We start from the raw sequence: 26,769 nt of genomic DNA, 5'->3' as shown, positions 1-26,769 counted from the left end.
CTTGAGTTTATAGAAGTCTTCCAGTCAAAAGTCTGGGGAGAGGATAATCTCTTGGCTAATATACGGACAAACCGTCGGATCTATGCATGGTACACCCCACTTCTGTATTTCCGTCAAACCTGAACATCCACAAGGGAGTTTAGGGAAACATCGATGTCAGTTTATAATGTTAAGGAGAGGTCAGCCATCTTTCTCTGCCTCCTTCTGTCATGGTCTTCTGTGACAGTGAATTTTGCTTTTCTTTTATTATCTGTAAGTGTGAGTGAGAGTCATCAAAATGACAAGAAGCAAGGGTTTGGAATATGTCGCTCTATGCCCTTCCTGAGATGACTGGCAAAAAATATTACACTTTTGCATAATAGTCAAATTTTTTTAACGGCCAGGCCTGGATGATTTCTTCTGAAGAAAAGATTTCCGTCTTCATTCCTACTTCTCAGTCCAGACATACAGAGAATATTTTAGGAGCAGCTGACTCTCAACCACTCCCGTGCACATGGAAGGTCATGGTTCGATGATGCCAACAGAACCACATGAATGAATCATGTCTTTTCTTTTTTCTTTTTTTTTTCCACCGATCTGCTGGTGTCAGCTTCTTGGGGAAGGCATTAAACAAAGATGTTCCGTGAGAACAGGGCAAATGTGTTGGAGTCTGTTTTATCTGAGTGAAAAAGAGGAAACACTGGTGTAGCTTAAAGCACAAATGTCGAAGATGCATGATCATAAGTCAAAGGGTCCTCCGGTCTGATCTTTGGAGGATCCCCCTCTGGAAAATGTCAAGGATCAGACACCACAGATTGGTGCAGGATACTGTCACTGGGTTTCATTAATTATCCTAAAAAGTTTATTTTTCTTTCATATCAGACAGATTCTTTGATAAACAGGAAATGAAGACATAGACAGGAAATAGCATGAGTAAATCTAATTGACAACGTAGAAGCTGTTGTCTAATAATTTAACTTTTTAAGTTCTGTAACTTCTTGTTTGTCAGGCCTTATTCTGACTGTTTTATTGCATAGAAAGAATCATTGCATTGTTACTATTGTCATTGCATAAAATTACTTGTCTAGTCTACAACCTACAGTATGTTGACATTAGCATGGTACGGTCAAGTTAGCAGGTCACTCCACACATTAAGACATGAATGCCGTCCCTGCACATTTGTACTGATTTCTAGAAGTTCTATGTATTGCTCTAAGACTGTCCGAAGACTGTCAAAGTCTTCGGAAGAGACAATAAAATAGGTTTGCACACCTTCATTGGATAAGTTTAGTTTCTTGACTTCTATCCTAAGTTATAAAATTTGGCAATGCTGTTCATTGAGACCCAACCTAATCTCTCTACCAGCTGGAACCAGCTAGTAGATGCCCAGCTGGTCCCAGAAGTCACATATATGGTTTCTGGTTCCGACTTGCGCATGCAACCGCACCGTCAGGTTCATGACGAGCCAGCCGCTGGTGTCGGAATAGCGTGGCCAAACGGGAAGACGCTGCTCGCGACAGAAAACCGTCTGCTCAACCCTTGACGATGGGTCACCAGTGTGGGCGAAAGCCCCCCAGTAGCACAGCATCCGGTTAGACAGGAGCTTTTCAGGCAGGGTCAGGGAGTAGTTGGCCACCGGGGCAGAGTCGAAGAGAAAGGGCAGCTCCGCCCCGTGGCAGACGTGCTCGTAGCAGAATGTGAGACCTGACCAGACGCTGCAGTCTGAGGCCACATGGTCAAACACGTACATCCATACATGACCGCCAGCGACTGTTCCGGCACGCGCCGACCTCCTGGACGGACACAGAAAGACGTAATCGGTGACGATCTGAAACGAGAAATAAAATGGTCTCAGATAAGTGATTTCACCACGACTAGGGGCTGCATTATGATTAATTTAGTTCATCACCATAATGTCATGAAAAGCATGAGCAAATCTAATTGACAAAATCCAAACTGCTCTGTCAGCTCAGCCTGTTACATGGTTTTGCCAAGTTCTGGATGCCTTCAGGGTTTTCTACATGCTGGTTATATCTGGGACAGCTGGACCATATTTTTGAATTCATGCTCATGGTGCTCTCTCTACCGCTTAAAATATATATTTTTTTCTTTGTTTTCTGGCTAAGTCACTGCAAAACAATATTTTTGTTGACTAACCAGTTCATCAGCACTTTAGCTGGACGTTTGGATCGTTGTCATGTTGAGACGTTCTTTGCCGTCAAACAATGGATGGGGTTGAGAATCTTTAGTTTCTTTTTGTTTTTTCCCAAAACCTCATGTGCCATTTACCACCAAGCTTGACTGTGGGGATGATGTTTTTGGGGTAGGACACATCTTCTTCTCTACCCCAAACAGAGGGTCCACCAGTGGAGTTAAACAATTCGATTTTTGATTCGTCTGACCACAAAACACAAGACCAGAAGTCTTCTTGATTGTCCAGATGGGATTTTGCAAATGCTAAGTGGTAGCTTCCTTCTTGCTCAGGATCCATGGACTCCATCAGTATACAATATCTGCTGGATTATCTGCTTTTTCATAAGGTTGGTCTCCATTCTTCAGGATTGCCTTGGTGGTAACCCTAGGATCCTTTTTCACCTCTCACACTGTCAGCCTTGCCATCTCAAATGTCACTTGGCTTCCTATCACATTGTATTTTTTTATAGATGCCCCTGAAACTCTAAGACCTTTGACCAAAACCTACTTAATATTTGAATACTTTTACTTTCTGGGTTTCCCTGTAAGTATATTTATTCAATTAAATGTTGCTTCAGTTTTCCTAAATTCATCCGACATGGATCTTCTTTATGTCTCGCATCTCCAACATATTAAAATAAACATGTTCTATTATTTCATTTTCTCCATAATACTGATAATTCCCTGTGTTGTGCTCTCTCTTGTTTCTCCTGGTGACTTGATGAACACAGTTGTTCACAATTAATCAGGGTAATTGGGATGTTTCAGAACCTCCTGTGGAACCTATAGTCATCTATAGAAATTGTTCTGGTTTTGCTAAAAGCTATGGCACAGTGTCATATTTTATACAAAATAAACATGTTAAGTTGAAAAATTCCTTTAAGTCTCAATCCATCATTGGTACGACTACTTTTGAGCTTTGCAGCAAATGTCCAGTTTCAGCTAAATATTTATTTACTTTGTGCATTTTATTTGAAGATATGCAAAAATATTTGCTCTTCATTTTACAGTTTTACAGCCGTAATTAAAATGGTAACAAATCCATAATTAAAAATATAGCTTGGCCATATTTCAGGGTTTTAATTTCTCATTTTGCTTGTTGCATATTGTGATCAGTTTCAAGTTGGGGAATAAAACGCCCCGCATTCATCTATTGACTATTAAAGCATCTGGCAAAAAAAAAAAAAAGTCCATCAGTTTAAGCATCACTGCTCTTTAAAGGTCCCACAGACTACAGTGTGAGCAGAACTAATTAGTGGGATTTCTACGGGAAGACGAGCTTGGGGCAGAGAGATGAGAAATAAAAAAATAAAAATAAAAAATCGGGTGTTCCCTCTTGCCTAAAGGAAAGCAACAGAAGTGGAAACCAGACTTCCTCTCTCCTGCCTGTTACCTGGAAACCAGTGTGTCTTTTTGGGCAGTGTGCGACTTGCGCCCACACAGCTGCACATCTCACACCTGAACACAAACAGGCTTCCTGTAAAAAGTAAAAAAACAAAACAAAAAAACAAAACAAACAAACCTACACACACACACACACAAACATACACCCTCTCTCTTTTCTCATATTAGGCTCATGTCTCCTCCAAACTGTCTCAAGATGAAATGTAATAACTCAGAACAGGCACATTCTGCACCTGAATGCTGATATCAAGTGGGTATGCGGCGTTATGTAACAACTCCCCCTCTGCCTTCGAGTGGCAGTGACTCTCGCACAAAAAACTTCTAATCCATGCCAACAGACAGTGTACTACAATTACAACTTCAAAGCATTTTAATTGAATTTTCTGAAATTGACCAACATTGCAATGACTTATTGTGAATTGGAAGGAAAACCTTACCAAGGGACCTATTGTAACTGGTAGAGCTCCAAAGGTTTACTTGTGCAAACTTTTTTTCAGGCAAAATGTTATGTGGCATGTTTGCTAGTTTTTGTGTTGGATTCAACGTTTGCAGGCTACCTCCATTACCTTCCCCTTCTCAACTTTTATTTTAAATATCATTTGGAAATCGTTTCTAAGTATTACATAAAGAGCATCCCATTACTCAAATCAGGTGCTGCAGTCAAAATTAGGCAAGATCACATGTACAGGAATAAAATATGTCTAATGATGTAGAGCTAGTTTTTAAAGTGCATCACACTTGGTTCATGGCGTTCAAATCCATATTCTGGCAAGTGGGTGTGCTGACCCCAGTTCCTGTGGAGAAGTGTCCTTTACTCACATTAACATGAGGAGTATGCAGTGGGGCCAGCTCTGGCTGCAGCTCCAGCGTCCTTCCTGACCAGCCAAGTGTGACTGAATAATAGAAATGCATATTTTGCCGGGCTGTGTAAAGTCGGGGCATCATTTTGGTACGGAAATCATGTTTAATTGATGTGCTCGGGTCTCTGAAGACATAAAGTATGCTGCTTTGAGATAGAAGTCTCGTCTTTCTGAGAAACAAAACTTCTTCCAGTGGAAAACTGGCTCTGTCTGAGCCTTAAAGCTAGAGAACATCAAGGCCCATCACACAGACTGGGCTTATATGCACAGATGAGACATGACCATCTCACTGCTTCTTACACAGAAAATGATGGAATACCAACCCACATAGGGGAGGAGATGTGATTAAAGAAGACATAAGGCTGAGAGGTAGCGATGTTGGTTTGTAAGAAATTAAGCAACCCAACATATATACAAAATACATAATGCCATATTTAATTCAAGATTACAGCCTAAACTCCTTTATGATGAGAATCATTAGCTCTTACTAGTAACTTTCTGAAGTTATGTCCTGCTGCGACTGCCAGTGGGATTGATGGACAGACACTATGGAGTGAAAATAGTCTCAAAATGCCTGTGTGTGTAATACTGGAGTTGTAATCCGTGTAAGCATCTTTGTAAACCGTCAAAAGAATATTTGTGTCCAACTCCGAGTACTTGTAAATATGTGATCAAATGCATTTACAAATATGAAGAAATTACAAATACAAAAGTGCACACACGTAATTACAATTTCTGCAAATGTTACATTTCTACACACAGATTTTTTAACTTCGACCTCACAAATCTGATAATTACAAATTCAAACTTTCTTCTACACATACAAATTTTAAATAAGTAGCACCAGTCGCCTGATACACACAGATAAAACTGTATTTACGCACAGATCCGGTTACGAGTGCACAAGGAGTTTTGAGACTAACTTCTGTGGAACTAAATCTCATAATTCATAAATCCACAGAACGAGATTCACACTTGTATTTTTGATGCAAACACAAATATATCTTGATTTACAAGCTGCTTCTGGCCTGTGAGTTGCGCTGCATTTGTGTGTGAATTTTGAGGCTCCCCAATGTCTCAATCAACAAATGTATTTTTTTAATAAATGGGTGGAAATGGGTGCTACAATACTGTGTTGCCACCAGAGCAGAGCTTGCTGTTATTAATGACAGGTTTGCTTTGTTAAGGTAATTGACTTGGATCAAATATTTTGAATTCTTTTCCAGCGCACTATTATTTAAAAATGACGAAATGGCAAAACTCAATGTTTGTGTCGCAGTCTAGACTTCTGATTGTAAATCTAGAATAACAAGTACATCTCAATAAATTGGAATAGATACAACACGTTTCATTAATTCCGTTCAAAAAGTGAAACTCATTAAGTCGCTACATTACACACAGATTGAGTGCTTTTGTTTTTGGTTGATTTTATTTATTTGTACGCCTAATGAAAGCAAAATAAAAATCTGTTCTTAAAACGTCTGACCAATCAAAAAAGGGTGATTGCTAAAGAATTTGGATATTTTGCTGTGCAATCTATGACATAAATAATCTGAGTTGAAAATACTTGAATAAAAGCTGCTAATTTCACAGACTTTGGACGTTTCTGAAACGCTGTCTCTTTATCCAACTCTCCTCTGGTAGTGACAGTGAGTGCTTCCTCTTCTGGTGAGGCCTCGGTCTTGATCTGTGATTCCCCAGCTGATCCCACCCGTCATCAAGGACCCGCATGAGAATGGAGTCTCTGTTTAGCGCAGCAGTCAGGGTTGCATCTTAAGCAGACAACCGTCCTGGCTTCAGGTGGTCTGCGTGCTTCATCCATGCAAATGATGGAGAGGGGGGAAAAGCACAGCCTGTCACTCAAGGTTAGAGATGGTGGAGCGGCGAAGCTGGAGCTACAGCGCCCACTGCAGGCCATTTTCAGACAGTCTGAACTGCTGACTGCTGGAGAATGCTGTAAGTTTTTACTTTAGCAGCAAGCGAGAACAACTGATCACTGTTTTTTTCTTCTCAGGAAGAAGACGGGGATGGAGGTTCACCATGTGCTGTGACACAATCAGCCTGCATCACTTTGGGTTGTATAAAATCCCAATACACTGACGTTTGGGATTAAAATGCAAAGATTTTCAAGACATTTAAACATTTGCAAGGCACAGTTCAGCATGTTTTTATGTTTTCATTCTGCTGGTTTCTTTGTGGTTCCAAGAGTTTCTAAGGGTTCGTTCACATCAGCCCCGTTTAGGCCGCTTTAATCCAACTCCAGGCTCTTTACCTAGAAAGTTTGGTTTATTTGGGGAGGTGTGAATACGCAACCAAACTCTGATGTGGAGCAAAACACTTGAACTCTGGTCCGCCTAATTACCGAGGTTTTGGTTTGGTTGAAGTGAACTTTGGTGTGGTTCGAATGTACATATGGATGCAAGTGGACCAGAGACCACTCCAAAAGTAGGAAGCAGATTACAGCGCAGGGCATTCTGGGTAAATACAGCAAAAACAAACGAGAGTCAAATATTAGCTAGAGAAATGGCTGATGGAGAAATCCTACAACCTCTTATAGGATTTCTAAAAGAGGTAGAAATCCAACAAGGTGTTTGTGTTGTTTCCTTCAGTGGTGCAGCGCCACTACAGGCAAGGAGGTGAACAGGTTTTTCAAATAATTAGGTTTGTTTGACAGTGTTAAATCTGTTAGGTTTCTCTAAGTGTGCCAGTTTCCTACTGAACCCGGCTAAAGGAGAGGATTTAGCTGAGCTTCATCTACCTGTGTCAGCATGTTTCTGCGGTCAGCCTCCTTGTAGAGTGGCAGGTATTTGTGGAGGATCTTCAGAGAGTGCTGCTTAAAGATGGCTGCGATGTACACGGTGGCCTCCACAACAGACACCGGCTTGGCGAAGACGCCGTAAACGAACAGCACTCCTTCTTCAGAGGTCGTTCCTGCGGGGCAGAAAACAGTCCAAAGGAACAAACGTTGCGGCGCTGTCGCTCCAAAAGAATATCACCGACTTTAGAGTTCCTTGCAATCGACGGATTTTTAATGAGGACCTGTGGGAGTCCAGTAGGAAGCAGGATGAAAAATAATAAGACATTAGAATTTGCTGCTGCTGTTGTTGTCTCACCGAGCAGCAACGCCTTCTCTTTTTGCCAGTTGCCCTTCTGGAAGGCGGTGATGGCCTGCTCTGTAATCAGCTGTCCGTCGATGTGCGGGCCCCACGTCTCGAAAACCTCCAGGAACCTGAACGGGTTCACGACCTTGGAGCCTGCGAACGGAAAGAACATCATAGTGATTTGGAAGTGAGCTTTTCAAAACGGAGGAAGGAGCTTAAAGATAAGGCACATTAAGCTAACTAATTACATTACTGTTCTGAATTAAAGACAAGAGATTATTTTTATTAGCAGGAGGTATAGTTGGGCGAAAATAAAATCTGATTTATTTTTCATACCAAATTTGATTTCCAATTTCATTCAATTTATTTTCTTGATTTTGAAATGAGAAATGACAGAAAATATCTCCCAAAACTTGCTTTTATAATACCAAATCCCATTGATTATAAACTGTACGACATGCCTGTAAAAAAAAAAAAAGAAAAAAAGATGGCTGCTTTCATCACTCTGAACCTACGGAAGCCCAACGAGTACACGGGCAGAAAATAAATCTTGATTTTCCACACAAAAAATTTAATTGATAATATTGATTTATCACCCAATCTTAGCAGGAACTGATAATTATTACATATTGAACCAAAGACAAAATATTTCTTGGAGAAACCTGATTGCCAAAATCAATCAAGTTCATTACTATTCACCAATATTTATTCGCTACTGACAAATTAAATAAACAATGACAAATCTACTGGTCTGATTGGACGTCTGACCAACCAATCAGATGGCTGCGTATGAGTTAACTGGGTTTTAAAGATGTTTTCTTACAGCCTCTTTTAAGCTACATCAACAATAAAACAAATGGTTCAACTTACCACTTTGCTCATAACAATCTCATGACTTATGCTGCATATTTTCCCGTTCTACTAAAATCTTCCACGTATTATCATTGAACTACCACAATATTGACATTTTGACCCTCCAAAAATAATCAACTAATCATCAGCTATTTCAGAACTCTCTGCATTTCCAAATAAATAGAACAAGATAGCTGATATAACAAGAAACATGTTTTTACAAAGACCCCAGCAACACTTGCGTGGTTATGAATTTGGAAAAAACAGTTAAAGTGGCTAATAAAAAGGAGAGTTTTCTCTCTATTTTTTTTTAGTATAAAGTAAAAGTGAAAACCAACTCTCAGAGCAGAATCCCGGATTTAAAGATACTGATCAATAAACCTGCCAACCTTAGATAGATGACATTCATTTTCTGCTGTGAGGCAGTAAAACCCATCAAACAGCTCCTTTAGGGGCTAAAAGTTCGCTTTAACCCATTTTGTCTTCCTCTAACTCAAGATAAATAAAAGCTTTTCATCATCTTCCCAGATAGACAAGCCGCGTCCTGCTGTCTGACTTATGTAAGTGTGTGGGCAGCTCTAAATTCGGGTGGTGGGTGGGTGGGGGTTTGTGGCGCCCTACTTGTTTTCATCTGTGCAGCCAGGACGGCCTGCGGAGCGAGAGACAGCAGGCAGACAAAGTCGCTCGCCGAGCAGTTGGTCTCTTTAGCGAAGTCTTTCCCCAGCCTCAGGGCGTCGTGTCTGGGAAAGAGATGGGGGGGAAAAAACAAACTAAATTAGTCCGCAGCTTGAAGTTATCCGAAGGCGTGCCAAAGACGCCGAGAGGGCTAGGTGCAACGTGGAGTCCTTTGAGCGAGTGCGAAGGCATGAGATTCTGTTTTTAGAGCACCTCGAGATGTTTGTTTCCTACCTGGTCTTGAGTGGAATGGAAAAGGGCAGGCTCTGCAGGACGGACTGTTTAAACAGAGGTTTGCTGCTGTGGATCATCAAGTGAAGACTCACTGACTGAGCGCCGGCACTCTCTCCAAATATCGTAACCTTAACCACAAAAAGAGGCGAGACTGTTATAGGGATAAGAAAATCCGCAACAAATGTATATGCTGTGTTTAGTTTTCAGCCAATTTCAGATTTTGAGAGGGTATTTGTTTTTTAACGGGGACCTATTATGCAAAGTTCATGTTTTGAACGTCTTTGTTCAACTGCTTCTAAAAAAACAACCCAAATGCTGGAAAAAAAAAACAATCTAGATGTTTTTATGATGTCTGGAAAACAAGTTGGAAAACTCCCAACTTTTAAGCCACACTGTCACCTAGCAACCCTAGTGGAGCTCCAGCACGTTTGGTCAGCTGGTCTTACTGCTGTACAATGGCTGCTGGAAAAGACAAGTGTTTTGTTGATGACTTACCACCCACAAACCACTTGCTGCATTCCAGTGCACTAAATGTTGCGAATATTTTATGTTGGAAGGCTATCCAACGCAGCCATTGATGTGTGCTCGTGTGCATTTTTGCTTGCCTTGCTGGGGTCGCCCCCAAATGCTGCGATGTTCTGCTGCACCCAGAAGAGCGCCGCCTGCTGGTCCAGGATCCCGTAATTCCCCGTAGCGGAGGACAGAGGATCTTTACCCGACACCAGGAATCCAAATGCCCCTTCCACCAGAGACCAGTTCGCATCATCAGCAAACAAAAAAACAAAACAAAAAAAAAACAACACAATCAACTTAGGCAAGACGCTCACTTCCTCTGAATTCCAAAGCACCAATCACATGTCCCCATTTCCAGCCTGCTGGAACACCATTTAATCCAATTAAACACTCATTTCTCCTGCTTTCTGTCGCTCACACAGTGTTGCACCTTTCTGGAGAAACATTTTGTGCTAAAACACCACCAGTTTTTCTCACCTAGCCGGTACTCCACGTTCACAACAACCGTGCGAGTGAAGTTGCTGATGAAGCGTCCGTCATACACAGGCTTGGAGGCCGAGCCAGCTATGAAGTCGCCCCCGTGGATCCACACCATGACAGGCAGGGGGCGCCACAGAGGGGAGGTGAAGTTGAGATCCAGAGGCACAAAGATGTTGAGGTAGAGGCAGTCCTCGCTGACCTGTTGGGGACGCAGGTCATTTAGCTCTTGCTATGCTAGCAAATGACTGCACTTTAAAATAAACACAAATTCACATGTATTCCTTCTGTCCACTCTTTCTTCCTACTTTTTCCGTCTTTCTTCTTGTAGTTTTTTTTCTAGCTCTTATGCCTCTTGTAAAATATTTGCTATAAATACATAGTAAATATTACATTACATTTTACAGCAAACTTTGTGTATACTGTTAATTTATATTACATTATGTACTATATTGATGGACAACACTGAGCATCTTCATCATCTTCATTTAAAAAAATGATGTGGCTTCAGTCAGAGGATTCTTCAAATGTGCTGTAATACAGACTGCTACAGGACATCCTACCTGCCCACAGCCATCAATCTACCACACCTTTTGAAGAACTTTGAATTATGGTATATAACAACATTTACTTTCCTTTTAGGATCAATAAAGTATTTTTGAATCAAACTGAAACATGTTGAGGAGGTTCTTAGATTTACACACCTGGGGGAAATAAAGAGATCTGAATACAAATGTGTGCCACACTGCAGATTTTTATAAGGAAAAAGTTTTGAAAAATTTTCTTACTGTACATTTTTTACATTTTTTTTCCGCTAACTTGCATATACCACCAATAAAATTAATGTAAATATGTAAATTAGCAAAAACAATTTCAAAAAATTCAGAATATGAAAAACGCATTTAGATACTAAAACCCCACAAAAGCTCCCCAGCAGTGAACAAAAAATGTTTGCGTTTCTCACCTTCTTAGGACACTCCGAGGAGTTGGATCCACTGCAGACCTGCATGCACGCTGGCCGAGGGAACGACGCATCATAGACCCCAGGCCACGGGCTCACAGGTCTCGGGGGTTTCCAGCGGTAGGCACCAACTGGAGGGTCTGCATAGCGCACCCCGTAGAATACGTGGGCCTTATCCACAGTAACGCCCTTGATCTGCCCGTTTTTGGTAAACGCCACTGGCCCGTCGGCGCCGGCTCTGCCCTCAGTTTGCTGTGTGACTGCAGGGTCCGCTGGGCGCCTCAGCTCTTTAAGCTCAGAGTCCCTGACGAACGGCTCAGCCCTCACCAGCAGCCCGCCATAAATATTTCTCAGAAGGCCGATGGGGTCGACGCCATCATCATTTCCCCTCGGCTCTCCAGGGCAAGGCCTTAAAGTAACTGCAGTCAGCAGCAGCAGCAGCAGACGCTGCTGGCTCTCCATAATCGCACCACGGAGCTTCTTATAGCTCTGGATGGCTCGCTGCTTAGATCATGGTTTGACTTGAATTATGAGATGAGGCAGAGGCGATCCTCGAGTTCTTCTCAGGCGGCGCGTGACTATAATTTGCCTGGTTCTGTTTTAGACAAAAGGTGCCTTCTCTGACTGCTGAATTAACTCTTAACAAATGGAATCCAAGACCACTAATGGAAGACCACTGGCCTTTCATTTACTTAATCCAGGCTAATCACAGTCATACAACCAAGGTAAAGGGAATATTCTGGACTTATGGATGACAAAACAAGGTTTGGAAGTTTATTAAAAGCCATTTCTGTTTCTGTTCGTTTTATTTTATAGATATCTTTTTCAGTGTGGGGGGATTCCTTTAGTGTAGCTTTAAGTGAAATTGCAGTAAAGTACACAGTGCCATCTATCGGTCTCCTGCAGCACAACACAAAACTGGAGGGTCACCATGGGGTCATCTGTATGAAGAAAGGAAAAGGTGTCATTTGCAAATAAACAAAAACATTCAAAGTGTTTAAACTTATTCTCATTTTGTCATGTTACACCTTCACTCTTTATTGCACTTTATACAAAGAGCTTATGACAATCTATTAGGGCCATTGTAGATGGAAAAAAAAAAAAAACTCAGAAGTTTTGAGATTAATCTCAGAAATTTTCTAGAAAAAAACCATGAACATTTCTGCATTTCAAAAGGCAAAGGTTTTTGACTTTTGGATGTTTTCTGAGTTTCAAAGGTCAAAAAATTTCAACTTTTGAAACTCAAGACATTTCTACTTTTTTCTAGAAAATTTCTGAGCTTAATCTGAAATTTTTAGATTTTCTAGAAAATTTTTGACGATTCAGACTTTTTTATAGAAAATTGCTGAAGATTTTTTTGGTGACATTTTTTTTATATTTACAATTTTTATATTGATTTATATCAATTAATTTACTGATATTTAAACAATAATAATGACCAATAATGCCACAAAACCGCAAACACCCCAAATCAAACAAAAAACAAAGTTAAAAAAAAATCGTAGGCTATAATTAAAAGTTGTTTTTATGAACGACATTTACAGCAGTACAAAGAACCGTTCCGTTAATATATTTCCTTTTTCCTTTTTTTTCCTCAAACATTTTTTGTGACGTCAGAAAACCTGAGCAGGTGAGGAATAGCTCTGCACACCTGCCTCTTATTAACAGCCTGTCTGTCCTTTCCTGCTTCTCAGTTTGGTAAATACTCGGAAAAGAAAGAAAATGTAAGGAAATTCATATTCAGAGCGAGCTTAAATACCAAAACATCGCCTAATTATGTTATTTAATATGTATTTTAATGCTTTTAGGAACTCGTTGGAATTTTCCTTTATATTTTTCATATTAGTGCCTCATTCGTTTGGTAAGTATGGGCCTACTCTCTTCTGTTCAATTATGTGTACGATAACTTGGTAAATGTTTACATTTATTTAAATACAGGAAGGTGCTACGACATGCTATTGTCACTTTGTTGGCTGGACACGGAGGACGCTTTAAATGGGTAAAAAAAAAATAACCAGAAATGTACCTGTAGTAAAACTCCTAGCTGCTGAAATACTTATGACGCAGCAGTAAAAGTAACTGTCGGCCAGCAGCGCTCTCGTGCTCCTATGTAGTATTTTGTTACGAGCTTTATTCTCCCCAACTATAGGCCATAAATTAAAATATAACGCTATCACAAAATAACGAGTAGCGGAATTTCGGTAGCAAATAAATAGCGTAGTAAAAACATGCACTCACCGGTCTTTCTTTTTTTTTAACGTTGTCTTTTGTCAGTCTCGTGACAGTTCAGCTGTTGCTTTTAACTGCTGTTGAAATATCCGCAGTGAAAACGTCACAAGGAGGTTTCTTATATTTTTTCGTTTCCTAAATGTCACAAAACAGGGCTGGATTTAGAAGATGTTGGGCCCATCCTATTTGGATTGAAGTAGACTTTTTATGCAACTAAACTACTGAACATAAAAAACAAAGTTGTTGCATAGAATTTCTAAGATATATTTAGTACATATTTTCTACTGTTACATGCCTATATTCCTACTGCTGGGAGTTTTTGTCATTCAACCTAGAACTTAATTATAGATTTGAAAATGAGATGGGGATCTCTCAACTTTTAGCTTCATCACTTTTGATAAACAGTAATTTATTTACATTTAGCATAAATTATGTTTGCTTAAAGTGGTATTCTTTTCTAAAAATCAATGGGAAACGTCATGTTTAGCTTTACATAATCACTGAAACCCTCTTTATAATTAATTGACAATGTTTTGCACATTTCATCTTATCTTTAAAATTGTTGGACCAACAACTATTAAACCATTTCTGAATTATCATATTGTGTAGTTATAATTTAATTATGCTTGATAGTTTTGCTAGTATGAATCAAAGCTAAAGCTTCATCTAGCCAAAGTTCCTGAAAAATAATTTTACTATTATACATCTTAAACATTCTTTGTATTTGGAATAGGATATGTAAAGAAATCAGAAGTTTATTTTAAATGAATTGTAAAGGAAACAATTATTGCTTCAAAGTATAAAGACTTGTTTTTAAAGTATTTTTGTTCTTTCAGGCAAAATGGAAACTTGTGGCTCAACGGCACTTCACTGAACCTAATGAGAAAAGCAGGGCGAGTTTCCTCTGTAACAGTGTCTCCAGTTGTAGAAAACAAAGTTGCATTGCAGTATGGAGGCTTTACTCAGAGATGGACCCTAACAATCAGCCCACGTAAGAACCAAAGTGCCAAAGTGTGTGTGTGTTTTTATCAATTAGTTGTACCCTGTAAGAACCTTCTCAATTTCACCCTAAGGTACAAAGATGATCAAAATCACAGGCAAACACAAACCCTTAGAGCAGCCAGCAAATGTGACCAAGGTATTGCTAACATATATTTAAGCTTACTTTTGTTCAAAGATGAATGTCATTGTTACAGTGTTATACACTGCTTCCATTGGGACAAAATTTACTTGCGTATTTGTTCTTCAGGGCTTCCTGGAGTTGCTTGAACCTACTGAGGTGTTTGCTTGTGAAAGTGGCATAATGTTCCTCCACCAGGATGAGAACTTCTTCCTCGCTGTTGGTATGAAGAAATTTTCACTAACACTTTGAGGATGATGACTTGAAAGTTGAGCTTATAAAATGATTCACAAATATTAATACCTCTTGAAGTTTTTCACATTTTGCGATAAAGTAGGCTTTTGGGGTGAAAAAGTTTAGATGTCACCTCTGCATGCCAACCACTTGAATGAACATTTTCTCTCCTCTGAGGTCATACATTGCGCTTCCCCATCAAACTGGAGACCAGGAGTCCCTTCATGTTACTGGTGTCCTGGTTGGTGAACAATCCAGAAGATGTCCCCTCTCACATGGTGACCCTTTACCACACTGAAATGGGATCCTACAACCCCTTCTTTGAGGACAACACCACCCTGGACCACTACCGCTTCACCGCCTTGGACCCCTGCACCCGCTACATGGTCTGTGTGGAGATTGCAGACACCTACTCTTTCACATGCCTCTCTACTATTTCAGGTATGAACATGTAGACCTTGCAGTTGAAAACAGTATTTTAATATGCAAGTTGAGGAATTTCAGGCTCATAAAATTTTCCCCGCCTCCACTAGACCCAGATGTTCCAAAGTATTTCGAAGTAAAGTCGTGGAGCAGCAGCAGTATATCCTTGGCGTGGGATTGCCCTGAAAACCTGAAGTACTCGGTTTTCCTCCTCACGATCTTCTACCTTAATGGTACGGACCATGTCATAGAGGAGACAGAGTTGTGGATGACAGACGACAGCTTCACGTTCACGCTGTCCGACCTGCAACCCTGTGTCAGGCTGAAGTTTGGCCTGCAGACTGTTTGCCAGTTGGGGTTGGAGTCGCGCTACAGCAGAATGGTCCTGAATGAAGGAAACTCTGGTAAGTCTGACATTTAACCAGATCATGTATATTGATATACTTTGATCTAAACCTTACCATTATAGCTTTGGCAGTGTGTTTAGGATTGTTTTATACATCAACTCAACAACTGTCACCAATCTCTTACTTTCTAGGGAAATGCTAGGTTTTTCATTTTAAAAATCAGTATTGTTTAAAGTTCTCCATAAAAGTTATGATTTTGATGTCAGAAAACCTGATCTGTCTTCTTGCCAGATTTCTCCAACATTTACTTCTTGCACCAGACTTCGTTTGCGCCCAACAATTACACTCTAAGCTGGGAGGTAAAGAACACCTCGTCCATCTCCACGTTTAGAGTTTACCATGAGGGGGTGCTGAAGGGCACCACACTCTTGACCATGCACACTGTGGCTGGGCTTCTGCCATGCCAGAAGTACCAAGCCAAGGTGGCGGCGGTGTGTGGTGACAACGTTGTCATGAGTGTCAGGACAATCACAGCTCACACAGGTAACACAAATCTGAGCATCTGACTTTCTATTGTATTCCCACCCTCTATAATCGGGTGACACAACTCACTTTTTGCGATTTTGTTATTCTTGTTTGTTGTAAATAATCAGGTCCTGGCGGTGTGTCCGAGCTCAGGTTTCGTGCCAGTGATTCCACAGTTGTGTGGACACCTAGCCTCCCTAATCAGCAGGCAGTAGCTTACATATACAAGCTCTCCCTGGAGAACAGCTCCCTCATCGAGAGCAGCCGTGTGTTCAACAACGAGTTGCCTCTTCCAGATCTGGAGGCAGGAAAGTCCTACATTCTGGACATATGGGAGGAGTGCAACGGCCTGTGGGAGCCTGAACCGTCCCGTTTGGGTTTTGAAGGAGTCAATTCAACGTTCGAGATTGATGTGAGGGCCATTGAATCCCCTCACAATAATGGTCAGTTGTAGGTGTCATCAACCTTCTTGAGGTAGACTTTGTGTTTTGAAACAAAAGCTAACTTTCTACATTGGGCCTTTTTTGTAGAGCTGCAGTTTGATTTAAACAACATTGGTCTTAGGATGGTCGTTCCCTGGTCTCTGCCTCATGATCAACAGAATGACCCATCAGAATCTAGAGCTAAGCTGGATCAGATTCTAAAGACTAAGGTGAGACAAATGTGTAACTTGGAATATATACAAAACAGGTTTGTGTGTTATATTTAAATTTACTATGGTCAAATATGTTGTTGAGGTGATGCCTTGTTAGATATTTACATGTTACACAACCAATAGACTTGTAAATAACTTTTGGATATCGGTTTTGATAGTATTGATCATAAATTATTCATACCTCTTAAACTTTATCATGTTTCTAAACTGCTCAAAATTAAGCTTCAATGTGTTTTAATAAGATTTTGATAGACCAACACAAAGTACAAGTTCATGAAGTGGAAACCAAATGAAATGTAGTTTTTAAATCTTTTTTTTTATAAACTGAAATCTGAAAAGTGCTATATCTGTCTATATATGCTAAAAATAAAAGTTTAAAGGTTCTTAATACATTGGCAAGGAACTTTATAGTTTTATAAATCATTGCATACAAGACACAAGATCACTTTAATTTAAGCAGCATTTTTCATACATATGCAACAAACTAAAATGGTTCTGCCATAATTGAAAGATTATCTGTGTCCTTTAAGCTGGAGGAACTGCTGAAGGACTATGAGCGGCCAGCCCGCATTGAGCTGGATTTTCTGGGACCTGCAGATGAGCCAGCAAGGACAGCAGTTGTTTTTAGGTCCTTTGATGCATCTAACACAAAAAACGTCGACCTACCAGTTGACGACCAGCTCAGACACATTAGCTCTCTTAACATGTCTGACATCAGTGTAGAGAACGGAGTTATTTACTGGGATGGTAAGTGATGTCATAGTGCTTACCTTGGTCTCATGTACAATACGTTATTCTCAGTCAAACCAATTTTTGAGGCTTTCTTTGTATTTTCAGGTTCAGACTTGTGTGCATCCATGCAACCTTTCTGTCCCCGTAATTCTATGTGCGTCAACACTCTGGGCTCATACAGGTGTGTCTGCCAGGACGGTTACTATGACGTCGGCTCTTTTCTACATCTACCTGCAGCTTCACATCCAGTCTGCAAAGGTACAAAGCGGCACTCTTGATGTTTTTGTAAAAACACTTTGCTTTTCATTTGAAATGGGTCCCACTCTTGACTGATATTTAAAGGGAAGGTTTAACTCATGACAGTTATTTATATTGGATAGTTTAAAGTCCTGATAAAAAGATCACACAGGATTTTTGGCACTTTGCAGTTCTGGATTAAACAAGTTTCAACAGAGGAATAATTGTTGCTATCCATCAATCTAGGAAGGTTTCCTATGCAATGTCAAGTCCATGGTGTTGCAATAAAGATTATACACTGGTGGAAAACCTTTGACTTACCTGTCAGTCTGAACACTGTTAACTGCTGAATATATTACAGATTGTACAGTTCAGAGCTCTGACCGGTTTCTTGTTGAACTGACATCCACAAAAAAATAAAATGCATGTAAAAGTCCTGCTAAAAAATGCAACATCTCTTGTCTCAAACAGATAAAGGACTTTTCAGCCAGTGTCTGCAGAGAGTTATAACAGGTGGAATAGCAAAAGCCTACCTGACCTCTCTGTTTGGGGGAAAGCTTGAGGTCAAACTGAATGACGGCCGGTGTCCAGTGAATGAGACGGAGGTTGTGTACTACTTCAACACCTCGCGGCATCCACCAGGGTGTGGATTGGAGAAAGAGGTCAAACTAACTTGCATTTCAGAAGAAAATGCTGCTTTAGCCACTGCATTTGTTTTCAAATTTACTTCATTTTATTGTTCAATGTTGGAAAATGTCATTGACACTTGCTGCTTTTTTGGGGGATGTTTTTAAATTGTTTGCATAGAAGTGTGTGTGCGTGTGTGTATCCAGGGGAATAAAACCCACATCGTGCTCCAAAATACTCTGAGCATCAGTTTGAGTAAAGAGCATACAATCAGCCGGCGAGATCTCAAGGTTGTCTGGAAGTGCATCTACCCTCGACACTATGTCCGAAATGCTCAAGTCGTTGCAAGCATGGAATGGTGAGGAACACATCCTAGTGCTTTCCTAATTTTATAAGATGAAATCAGTTGGAATAGATGAGTTTGGGTGTGCTGTTTTGGTTTCAGGTTGTCCTCACTCTCCCTGGTAGAGTTTAACTCATCGGTACTGCTGGGTCTGACCATGCACTTGTTTAAGGACGAGTCTTACAGCCGTGTTTACGCAGATCCCATAGAGCTGGGACACGAGGACACCTTGTACTTCCAGGTGGCTCTGCAGACCAACCGCTCATTTGCCTCGGATATGCTGCTGCAGGTGGAGTCCTGCTGGGCCACCGAGGGCACCGATCCACAAGACGCAGTCCAGGCTGTCTTTCTTGAAGATGGGTATGTTTTTCTTATTTTCTTCTTTTTCTTCTGTTTTCATTTGGAAATCTAAAAATTATCTGTATCCAAACCAATTTTGATACGGCCAAAACGCCACCTCATCCTAGCGCTGCTGTAGTGGCTGGTGGAGTACTGCTGTGTCACTGACAAGACTGCAGGTTGCTACATATGGAGGCTGACATTTTTGCTCATTAGTCTCTACAACATCGTTCAAACTCAGATCTGAAGAAAAGCCTCCACACAGCAGGACAGTGAGGAGGGTCACTGGTTTCCTTCCAGACACGGAGCTCTGTTTGTATCCCAAAATGTTCAGTGTTGGTTTTTCCTCTTTGCTGCCTCTGATTAATTTTCTCTTTTCCCAGCCTGACACTTGAGGTGTAAAGCCTTCCCTTGAAGGTTCACATGTGCTTTTCCATCTTCAGATAGTAAACGGTTCTCTGTAAGATGTTAAGTTTTGGACAACCTTTTATTAGCTAATCCTACTTTAAATTTCTCTACAACTTTTTCCCTGGCCTGCTTGGTGTTTATCTAACTAACACTTTGACTCCTTCACAGAACAGCTCGATTATACAGTGAGATTGCATTCTACACAGTTGGTTACACCAGAATTTATTTAGGTGACAAAAGCATGGCCCGCTTCTTAAAAATTTGATAATGCATCATCAGCATGTACCTCAGTTGTGCACTAATTTGTCTTGGTCCCATTACATAAATTATTAAAAAAGAAATCCAACCAAATACTTTTAAATTTGAACAGTTTTACATTCCAAACACAAACTGGTATAAATACTTTTGCGAGGCACTATAAGTTTTATTTAAGGTTACCTCGTGTATAGTGTTTTTAAATATTTACTGTAGATTTTAAGGAGACTGTTTGTTCCACCGCTTCCCTTCAGCTGTCCCACTGACAACACATTCCAGTGGCTCTCTGCTAACGGCCTGGCACAGAGGAGCAGGTTTTCCATCCAGATGTTCCACATGCCCAAAGGCCTACCGCTCTATTTCCACTGCCTGACCAACATATGTGGGCATAAGGAAGACTGCACTCAGGTAAGACTGTGCAGATAATGGCATCAGATCCACTGAGTGTAGAGCTTTGCCCTGGTTCATATAAAATGCACTCTAATAATGAACTATGATCAACTGTAAGGCATCTTCAAATCCAGATTAATCTGTCCACATCCTGGGTTTTACTTAGCCTTGTATTAAAACCTTGGTGGTGATCAAATCAAACAATTGACCTCTGAGTCTGAGCTTTGAATTTCAAACCTCAGTACCAAGACACAGCTGGTATGTTGTCAGTTTGCAACATATTCTTTAGCATCATTAAGAGGATAAACTGTAAGAGGAGTATGTCAAACATGTTGGCAGCTTTGAAAGCACAGTTATTTAAAATCTTTCCATACATTCGTACTGGGAATTGGCCCATATCTATATGCAAGCCACAACTTCCTGGATATTTATTCAAGCCAAATATTTGATCCTGAAGATATCAAACTGACTAATTTTTTTCTTTAGGATAATCATATTAAAACCAAATTTGTTTTTATTTTAGTTGGTTTTAAAATCAGTTTATGAAGAAATTATTCTTCTAATGCTGTATGACAAATGTCTGTTAATTTCTTTTACGTTTTCCGATCATCCAAGGAATTTTTTTTCCTTTTATTTCTGTGAAATGGGAGAAGATTTACAAGCTTTAACTTTTTATATGTTGTGCCCTTGCTTTAAAAGAAACTAGCTGACCCTTATTTAATTGCAGAACTGCAGCATCCAGTTGCGCCCAAAAAGGTCGGCTGGCCAGACGGACAGACAGGAGAAACGAGCTGCAGTTGTGTCTGCTGGACCGCTGACGGTCAACATGAGGGTGAAGTCCAGCCATCCGTCCGACTGTGAGTCTACCGCCTCAGATTAGCATAATGAATTATGGCACAAACTTCAACAAGATCACCTGATGTAATTTGTAGTTTTTGTTTTTTTCTTTGTTTGTTTCATTCAAATGAACACATTTTAATTAGCAAATCATACTTACAATAAATGTTCCTAATGTTCTGTGTTTCGGGTAAACTTATTTCTCTCTCTTTCAGGGGCAGAGCACATGAGCGTGATTGTTATCATTGCTGCATTAATAAGCTTTTTAGGAATCTCTGTGCTCTCACTGAGTGCCATTAAGGCAGTGATGATGTACTATGAGAAGCTACGGCTTCAATAAACAGCTTGAAATCACTTCTGAGACCTTTTTGTGTTGGTGTGACCATGGAAACTGCTCCCCCGCAGATCAAAGCCATTAACTGTTATCTGAAAGCTGTTTGAGGGGACAGGCGGGTTACAGAAACAAAACATAGTTAATAGAAAATGCCAAATTTTTAATTGCTGCGGTCTACCCAAATGTCCTGATGTTTTTCCATGCTGGTGAATTATTGAAGTTTAAAATGGAGGAAAAATAGACAGCAGTGATTTTAAAGGTCTTTTATTTTTCAAATACTTGTCACACTGTGACTGGTCAAGGAAAAACCTCCAAAGTTTACAAAATGGAGTAAAGTGTAAGGATTCATAAAGGGTAAAAAAAAAAAAAGTCTGATTAATACATAAGACAAAAGCCAGAAAAATGTTTATTTGAAGTTGAATTACTTTTAAATGTCTGAATTTCTGTTCTGGGATCTTTACTCTGAAACTGAAGTAAAAACCATAACCTCCTTATGAAGACGATAGACAATTCTCTTTAATCTAATTTTTGTTTTATATTTTCATGTTATATACTGTAAGTATGCATAGTTGATAAAAAAAAAAACAATTTGCTACTATGGTGAGCGGTGCGGCAATGCTAATGAAAAAAATAGCTAATTAACGTAATTATTTTTCAATTATTAAAAATAAAAACGCAGTTAAATCCGCATTTTATTATATATACAACCAAGTCTTTTTTTTTCTTTTAAATAACGCATTCTTTTTATATAAAAAAGGCAGTCAAGTTACACATCTCCGTTTTATATTTAGAAATATGAATATGAACAGTCCTTCCTGTAAACAGTTACGTTTACAGGAAGAAGCAAATATTTGCGTCACTTCCGCCGTTTCTCAACAATGGCGGCCTCCACCGCTAAAGACGGCATGAGTGGAGCCCAAACAGCTAAAAGCCCTAAAAAGGCCAAAGTTCAAGGTAAGTTCTGGATCCTACAGAGTTCCAGATTGTTAGCTGCTAATGCAGGGAGCAAAAAAAAAAAAAAAGTTTACGGAAGACATTTTTATTCCAAATTTGTTGACGTATTCGTTACCCATCATGATGCACACGCTGTAATCCACTCCAGTCGGTTTACGAAATGACTTCGCTCTGTCTGTGCTGTTAACTGTTTACATATTGTATCATAAAGTTAACAATGCGACAATGAAACTCATTAAAAAATCTAGAAGTCTGTTACAGATCCTCTGACAGGATTTAAATATAATGGACTCCATCGACACTCGTAACTTTATTAGGTGAACCTTTGACGAGGTGTTTAGATGCCGAAATGCATGGAGTTGTTGTGATTGGCTGATGCGCAATTTGTATCAAGCTTTAAAAATCTTTTTGTCACTTGTAGTGACATACTTTCACTGAATGTGATTTCTTGTGTGCCTCGCAGTGGATGAATCTGAACTCCTGACTGTTCCTGATGGGTGGAAGGAGCCGGCGTTCACCAGAGAGGACAACCCCCGCGGGCTGCTGGAGGAGAGCAGCTTCGCCACGTTGTTCCCCAAATACAGGGAAGCTTACCTGAAAGAGTGCTGGCCGCTGGTGGAGAAAGCTCTGGGAGACCTGGTATGTACATGCAGTCATCCCACCGATTTACATTTTTCAGAGCTTTTATTGGATATTCAATGAAAATTTTAACTTCCAAGATGACTAATGGAAATATCTTACTTTTGTGTGAAGTTTTTATTTTTGCACTGTATTGCCAAAAACATGGTGACCATACACCTAATAGTGCTTTGTCTTTTGCTACAAAGAGTCAATTTAAAAATATATTAACTCCAGATTGAAATTAAATGTGTTGGCTTTAGCGTGAACAGCTGAGATCATGGATTGGAATTGGGACAATTTTATTTTTAATAAATTATAAAAATAAGCTCAAGTCTTATAGGCAGGGGTATCCAAAGTCGGTCTTCGAGTGGCCGGCATCCTGCATGTTTTAGTTTTCTCCCTGGTTTAGTACACCTGCATCAAACGATGGCTCGTTAGAAGGCTTAAGGAGAACATTCACTTGCTCAGGAGGTTGTTACTACCACTAGGGGAAGAACTAAAACATGCAGGATGCCGGCCCTCGAGGACCGACTTTGGACACCCCTGCTTATAGGTTTCATCAGAAGCCTGTTCATTAGTCATATTGGTATTGCTTCAGGGCCCGGGTTTTCAGCCCATTCCCAAATGTTGCTAAATCTTGTTTCTTTCAGCACATCAAAGCTTCTCTGGACCTGATCGAGGGAAGTGTCACCGTCAGCACCACCAAGAAGACATTCGATCCGTATGCCATTTTGAAAGCCAGAGACCTCATTAAGCTGCTGGCAAGAAGCGTCCCATTTGAGCAGGTAAAGGCCTCTGCTCTGTTTATCACAACCTACCTGGTTCACACAGTCCCTAACCTGTACCACCCTCTGAAAACACGGATTACCTTCCACTGTCATCCTGCTTGTTTCCAGGCTGTCCGCATATTACAAGATGATGTGGCCTGTGACATAATAAAAATCGGCACTATGGTGAGGAACAGAGAGCGGTTTGTGAAGCGGAGGCAGCGGCTGATTGGCCCCAAGGGCTCCACCTTAAAGGTAAAACCTAAAACTAATTTAGCTTGTTACATCAGAGCTAATTCAGCATAAAAAGTTTACCTTGTGTAAATATTGTCTCGATATATATATATATACTACATCTTTCTTGTAAAACACATACATTCATCAGTGGAAACAAATTATTAGTAAAGTTCCACCAGGTGGCAGCAGAGTGTTTTAGCTACAGAATTTCTCTTCCCCTCTGCAATTCAGCTAACCAGTTATAATTGTATTACAATGTAAAAATTATTCTGTAACCAACTTTTTTAAATATTAACTTATTAAATAATCTTTTTCATGGTGTTTTTTTTTTCTTTTGTTTTCTAGGCATTAGAGTTGTTAACCAACTGCTATGTGATGGTGCAGGGTAACACTGTGTCAGCACTGGGGCCCTACAATGGCCTAAAAGAGGTAAGTGTGTCACAGTGGCCTGCTGTAAGTCTGTAGTATGTTTGGAAAACTCAAATGTTTAAATTAAACAAAAATATAGTTTTATACATCAAACTGATACATTTACATACATACATACAAACTGATTCTGATACATTTCTGCTGTTAACGGAGGCTTAAAAGGGCAGTATTATGTATTTTCCGTAGAGATGGTATCACTTTGCATATAGAACAATAAAGTAACTCTGATGTTAAAAAAGTTACAAATGTCGCATATAATTTAAAAGAAATCGGGCCACTGTCTCTTTAAAACTCCTGCTCTTTCTGAAACTCTACTTTCAGGAAGTCATCACAAGCTCAAAAAAGTCTATCTTACAATATACTGCCCCTGTATAGTAAAATAAAGAAGATTTCTAGCAGCATTAGATATATTGCTAAAAGGCACACTCAACCAAGTATAAATTGATTCACTGCAAAGTTTATATTTTATAGTTCTAAGTGTAATGAAAGTACCGCAGAACGAAGAATAATTATTTTATTATACAGGTACGCAAAGTGGTAATGGACACCATGAAGAACATCCACCCCATCTACAACATCAAGGTATGTTAGCTGCTCTCCGACACAGCTTCCTATTTAAGGGTAAAAAGTCTGACATTCATGTCCAATGAAGAGTTTCTCCATCCTTGTTCTTGATTTCCTGACGGAAACAAATCCCTCTGGGTTTGAATGCCATGGCTGGCTCAACCTGGAGCTGAGGGCATAAAAAATTGTTTTGGAAATATTTACAATTGTCGGAAATGCCATTAACATTGGTCATTGAAAGAGTACACCATTAATTATCCATTCTATAGCTTTTACTCTTCTGTTCCATCAGTCAACACTCTAACTTTCTCTTTCTTACTGCCTGAACCGTCAGACGTTGATGATCAAACAGGAGCTTTCTAAAGACCCAGACCTGCGGATGCAGAACTGGGAACGCTTCCTGCCCAGGTTCCGCCACAAGAACCTCTCCAAGCGCAAGGAACCCAAGAAGAAGAGCGTGAAGAAGGAGTACACCCCGTTCCCTCCTCCACAGCCTGAAAGCAAGGTCAGGTGGCGTTGGCATGTGAAAAAAAGGGATTTGCAACTACCTTGATATCATCACACCTCCTAAGTGCATTTGTCTTATTATCTAACTGACCTAATGTCTGTCTTTTATCTAATTTATGTCACATTGAGATAAATTTGTAACTTTAACTGCTTGGATTCCATCACAGGTTGATCAGGAGCTTGCCTCGGGTGAATTCTTTTTGCGTGAAAGTGTGAAAAGGAGGAAGAAGATGGGGGAAATTAAGGTAAGCATTTGTTAGGTTTTTTTTCTGTTGCTTAAATGTAGCCACTTTCATGTGAAAGAGACTTCCTTAAGTATTTGCTAAAAAAAGAACTGAAACGTATGAAGTAAAGTTGCATCACCCTGAAGAAATGTAACAATAGTGTTTGTTCTTTTTTCAGGTCAAACAAGCAGAAGCGCTGACCAAGAAGCAAGAAGAGCGGAACAAAGCCTTCATTCCTCCCAAAGAGAAGCCATTAATGAAGACAGCCAAAGGTAGCTGAGATCAGAGGACCTATCACTGTAAGGTGACTGTAAAGTCCTGATTAACCACCTGAGTGTTTGTGTCACAGCTCCCACAGAAGGAAAACTGGACATAGCAGCCATCAAGGAGAAGGTGAAAAAGGCCAAAACAAAAAAACTGGGAGCTCCACCTGTGATCCCTCCTCCGCCCACCAGCAGCACCACAGACAAAAAGAAGAAAAAAACAAAAGACAAAGGCTAACAGCTCACCAAGTCCCATCATATAAACATGTACTATATGCTGGTAATTAATTGTTGGGACAGTCGCAGCATACCGAAAGAGGACTGGAAGGGTTTAAATTCTTCCCAGATTTCAAGATGCAAAGTGTTAGAGATGATGTACATAAATGTTTCTTCCTTTCTTGTCTATTTTAACAGTTTTGGACAGATGTATTTCCTTGTGTTTTCTTAGACTATGTGTCACTGAGGATGCTGAGTAACTCAAAAATGTAAAATTAAAGTTATTTTTTAATGTGAATATTATTAAATTGTTCTTTTGTCATCCATGTTACATTACACATTACACTATTATTTTCACCAGAAGCTGACGGTTACCAAGGTCTAGGATAGTCGTTGAGAGTCCGTGTCCTGCAACTTTTGGATGCCTCTCTGCTTCAGCACACCTGGCTCCAACATTAGCTCATTAACTAATGTAGCTCTAGACTGCATGATAGAGAAGCAGTTTTACCATTTAATTAAAGTGAAGGACAAGGGACACATCTAAAAGTTGCAGGTTGTGCTTTTGCTGTGGGAAAAGCACAACCCATGTATGAGACCTTAGTTCTCAAAGTGGACGTCACGGGTATGAGTCCTGGCCTGATGACCTTTGCCACATGTCTTCCCCTACTTTCATTACCTACTCCCCAGTCTAACCACTCTCAAA

At 40.0% G+C, this 26,769-nt stretch overlaps 4 protein-coding genes across 5 annotated transcripts in view; 2 read left to right on the top strand and 2 right to left on the bottom strand.

Moving 5' to 3' along the window:
* Positions 1-826: 826 nt before the first annotated feature.
* LOC103151276 (cAMP-regulated D2 protein) lies at positions 827-12,391 on the bottom strand. Its single transcript, XM_007571238.2, has 8 exons — positions 11,253-12,391; positions 10,289-10,490; positions 9,904-10,037; positions 9,299-9,426; positions 9,011-9,129; positions 7,550-7,690; positions 7,195-7,367; positions 827-1,807 (listed from the first exon to the last, which is right to left on the bottom strand). The coding sequence occupies exons 1-8, from the start codon at positions 11,709-11,711 to the stop codon at positions 1,355-1,357; spliced, it is 1,809 nt and encodes a 602-aa protein (XP_007571300.1). The 5' UTR covers positions 11,712-12,391; the 3' UTR covers positions 827-1,354.
* A 455-nt stretch (positions 12,392-12,846) lies between these two features.
* On the top strand, positions 12,847-21,304 carry LOC103151274 (uncharacterized). 2 transcript variants are annotated; one of them, XM_007571235.1, is made up of 19 exons: positions 12,867-12,973; positions 13,058-13,110; positions 13,188-13,248; positions 14,315-14,469; positions 14,552-14,616; positions 14,728-14,821; positions 15,010-15,273; positions 15,366-15,659; positions 15,894-16,145; positions 16,256-16,570; positions 16,658-16,779; positions 17,313-17,529; positions 17,620-17,772; positions 18,223-18,413; positions 18,585-18,736; positions 18,824-19,081; positions 19,978-20,131; positions 20,841-20,970; positions 21,166-21,304. In XM_007571235.1, coding segments are annotated over exons 1-19 (3,057 nt in total). In that variant the 5' UTR covers positions 12,867-12,971; the 3' UTR covers positions 21,291-21,304. The 2 variants fall into 2 exon arrangements, with proteins under 2 accessions (XP_007571296.1, XP_007571297.1); XM_007571234.2 differs by having other exon boundaries at positions 12,847-13,110.
* An 810-nt stretch (positions 21,305-22,114) lies between these two features.
* On the top strand, positions 22,115-26,369 carry krr1 (KRR1 small subunit processome component homolog). The gene is made up of 10 exons (XM_007571233.2): positions 22,115-22,238; positions 22,702-22,877; positions 23,510-23,644; positions 23,756-23,881; positions 24,209-24,292; positions 24,818-24,874; positions 25,191-25,361; positions 25,531-25,608; positions 25,766-25,859; positions 25,937-26,369. Exons 1-10 carry the CDS (start codon positions 22,163-22,165, stop codon positions 26,086-26,088), a joined length of 1,149 nt encoding a protein of 382 aa, XP_007571295.1. The 5' UTR covers positions 22,115-22,162; the 3' UTR covers positions 26,089-26,369.
* A 175-nt stretch (positions 26,370-26,544) lies between these two features.
* Positions 26,545-26,769, bottom strand: part of LOC103151299 (GLIPR1-like protein 1) — a gene marked incomplete at its 5' end in the record, with an annotated part of 2,937 nt that continues 2,712 nt past the window's right edge. The window contains one exon of the mRNA XM_016681309.1: positions 26,545-26,549. Within this exon, the coding sequence (XP_016536795.1) occupies positions 26,545-26,549 (5 nt within the window). The remainder of the gene's footprint in view (positions 26,550-26,769) is intronic.

The sequence above is a fragment of the Poecilia formosa genome, unplaced genomic scaffold (genome assembly GCF_000485575.1).
Source record: "Poecilia formosa unplaced genomic scaffold, Poecilia_formosa-5.1.2 Scaffold277, whole genome shotgun sequence".
NCBI lineage: Eukaryota > Metazoa > Chordata > Actinopteri > Cyprinodontiformes > Poeciliidae > Poecilia > Poecilia formosa.
The sequence above is the reverse complement of the archived record's forward strand: the minus strand, read 5'-3'. Positions and strand labels throughout refer to the sequence as shown.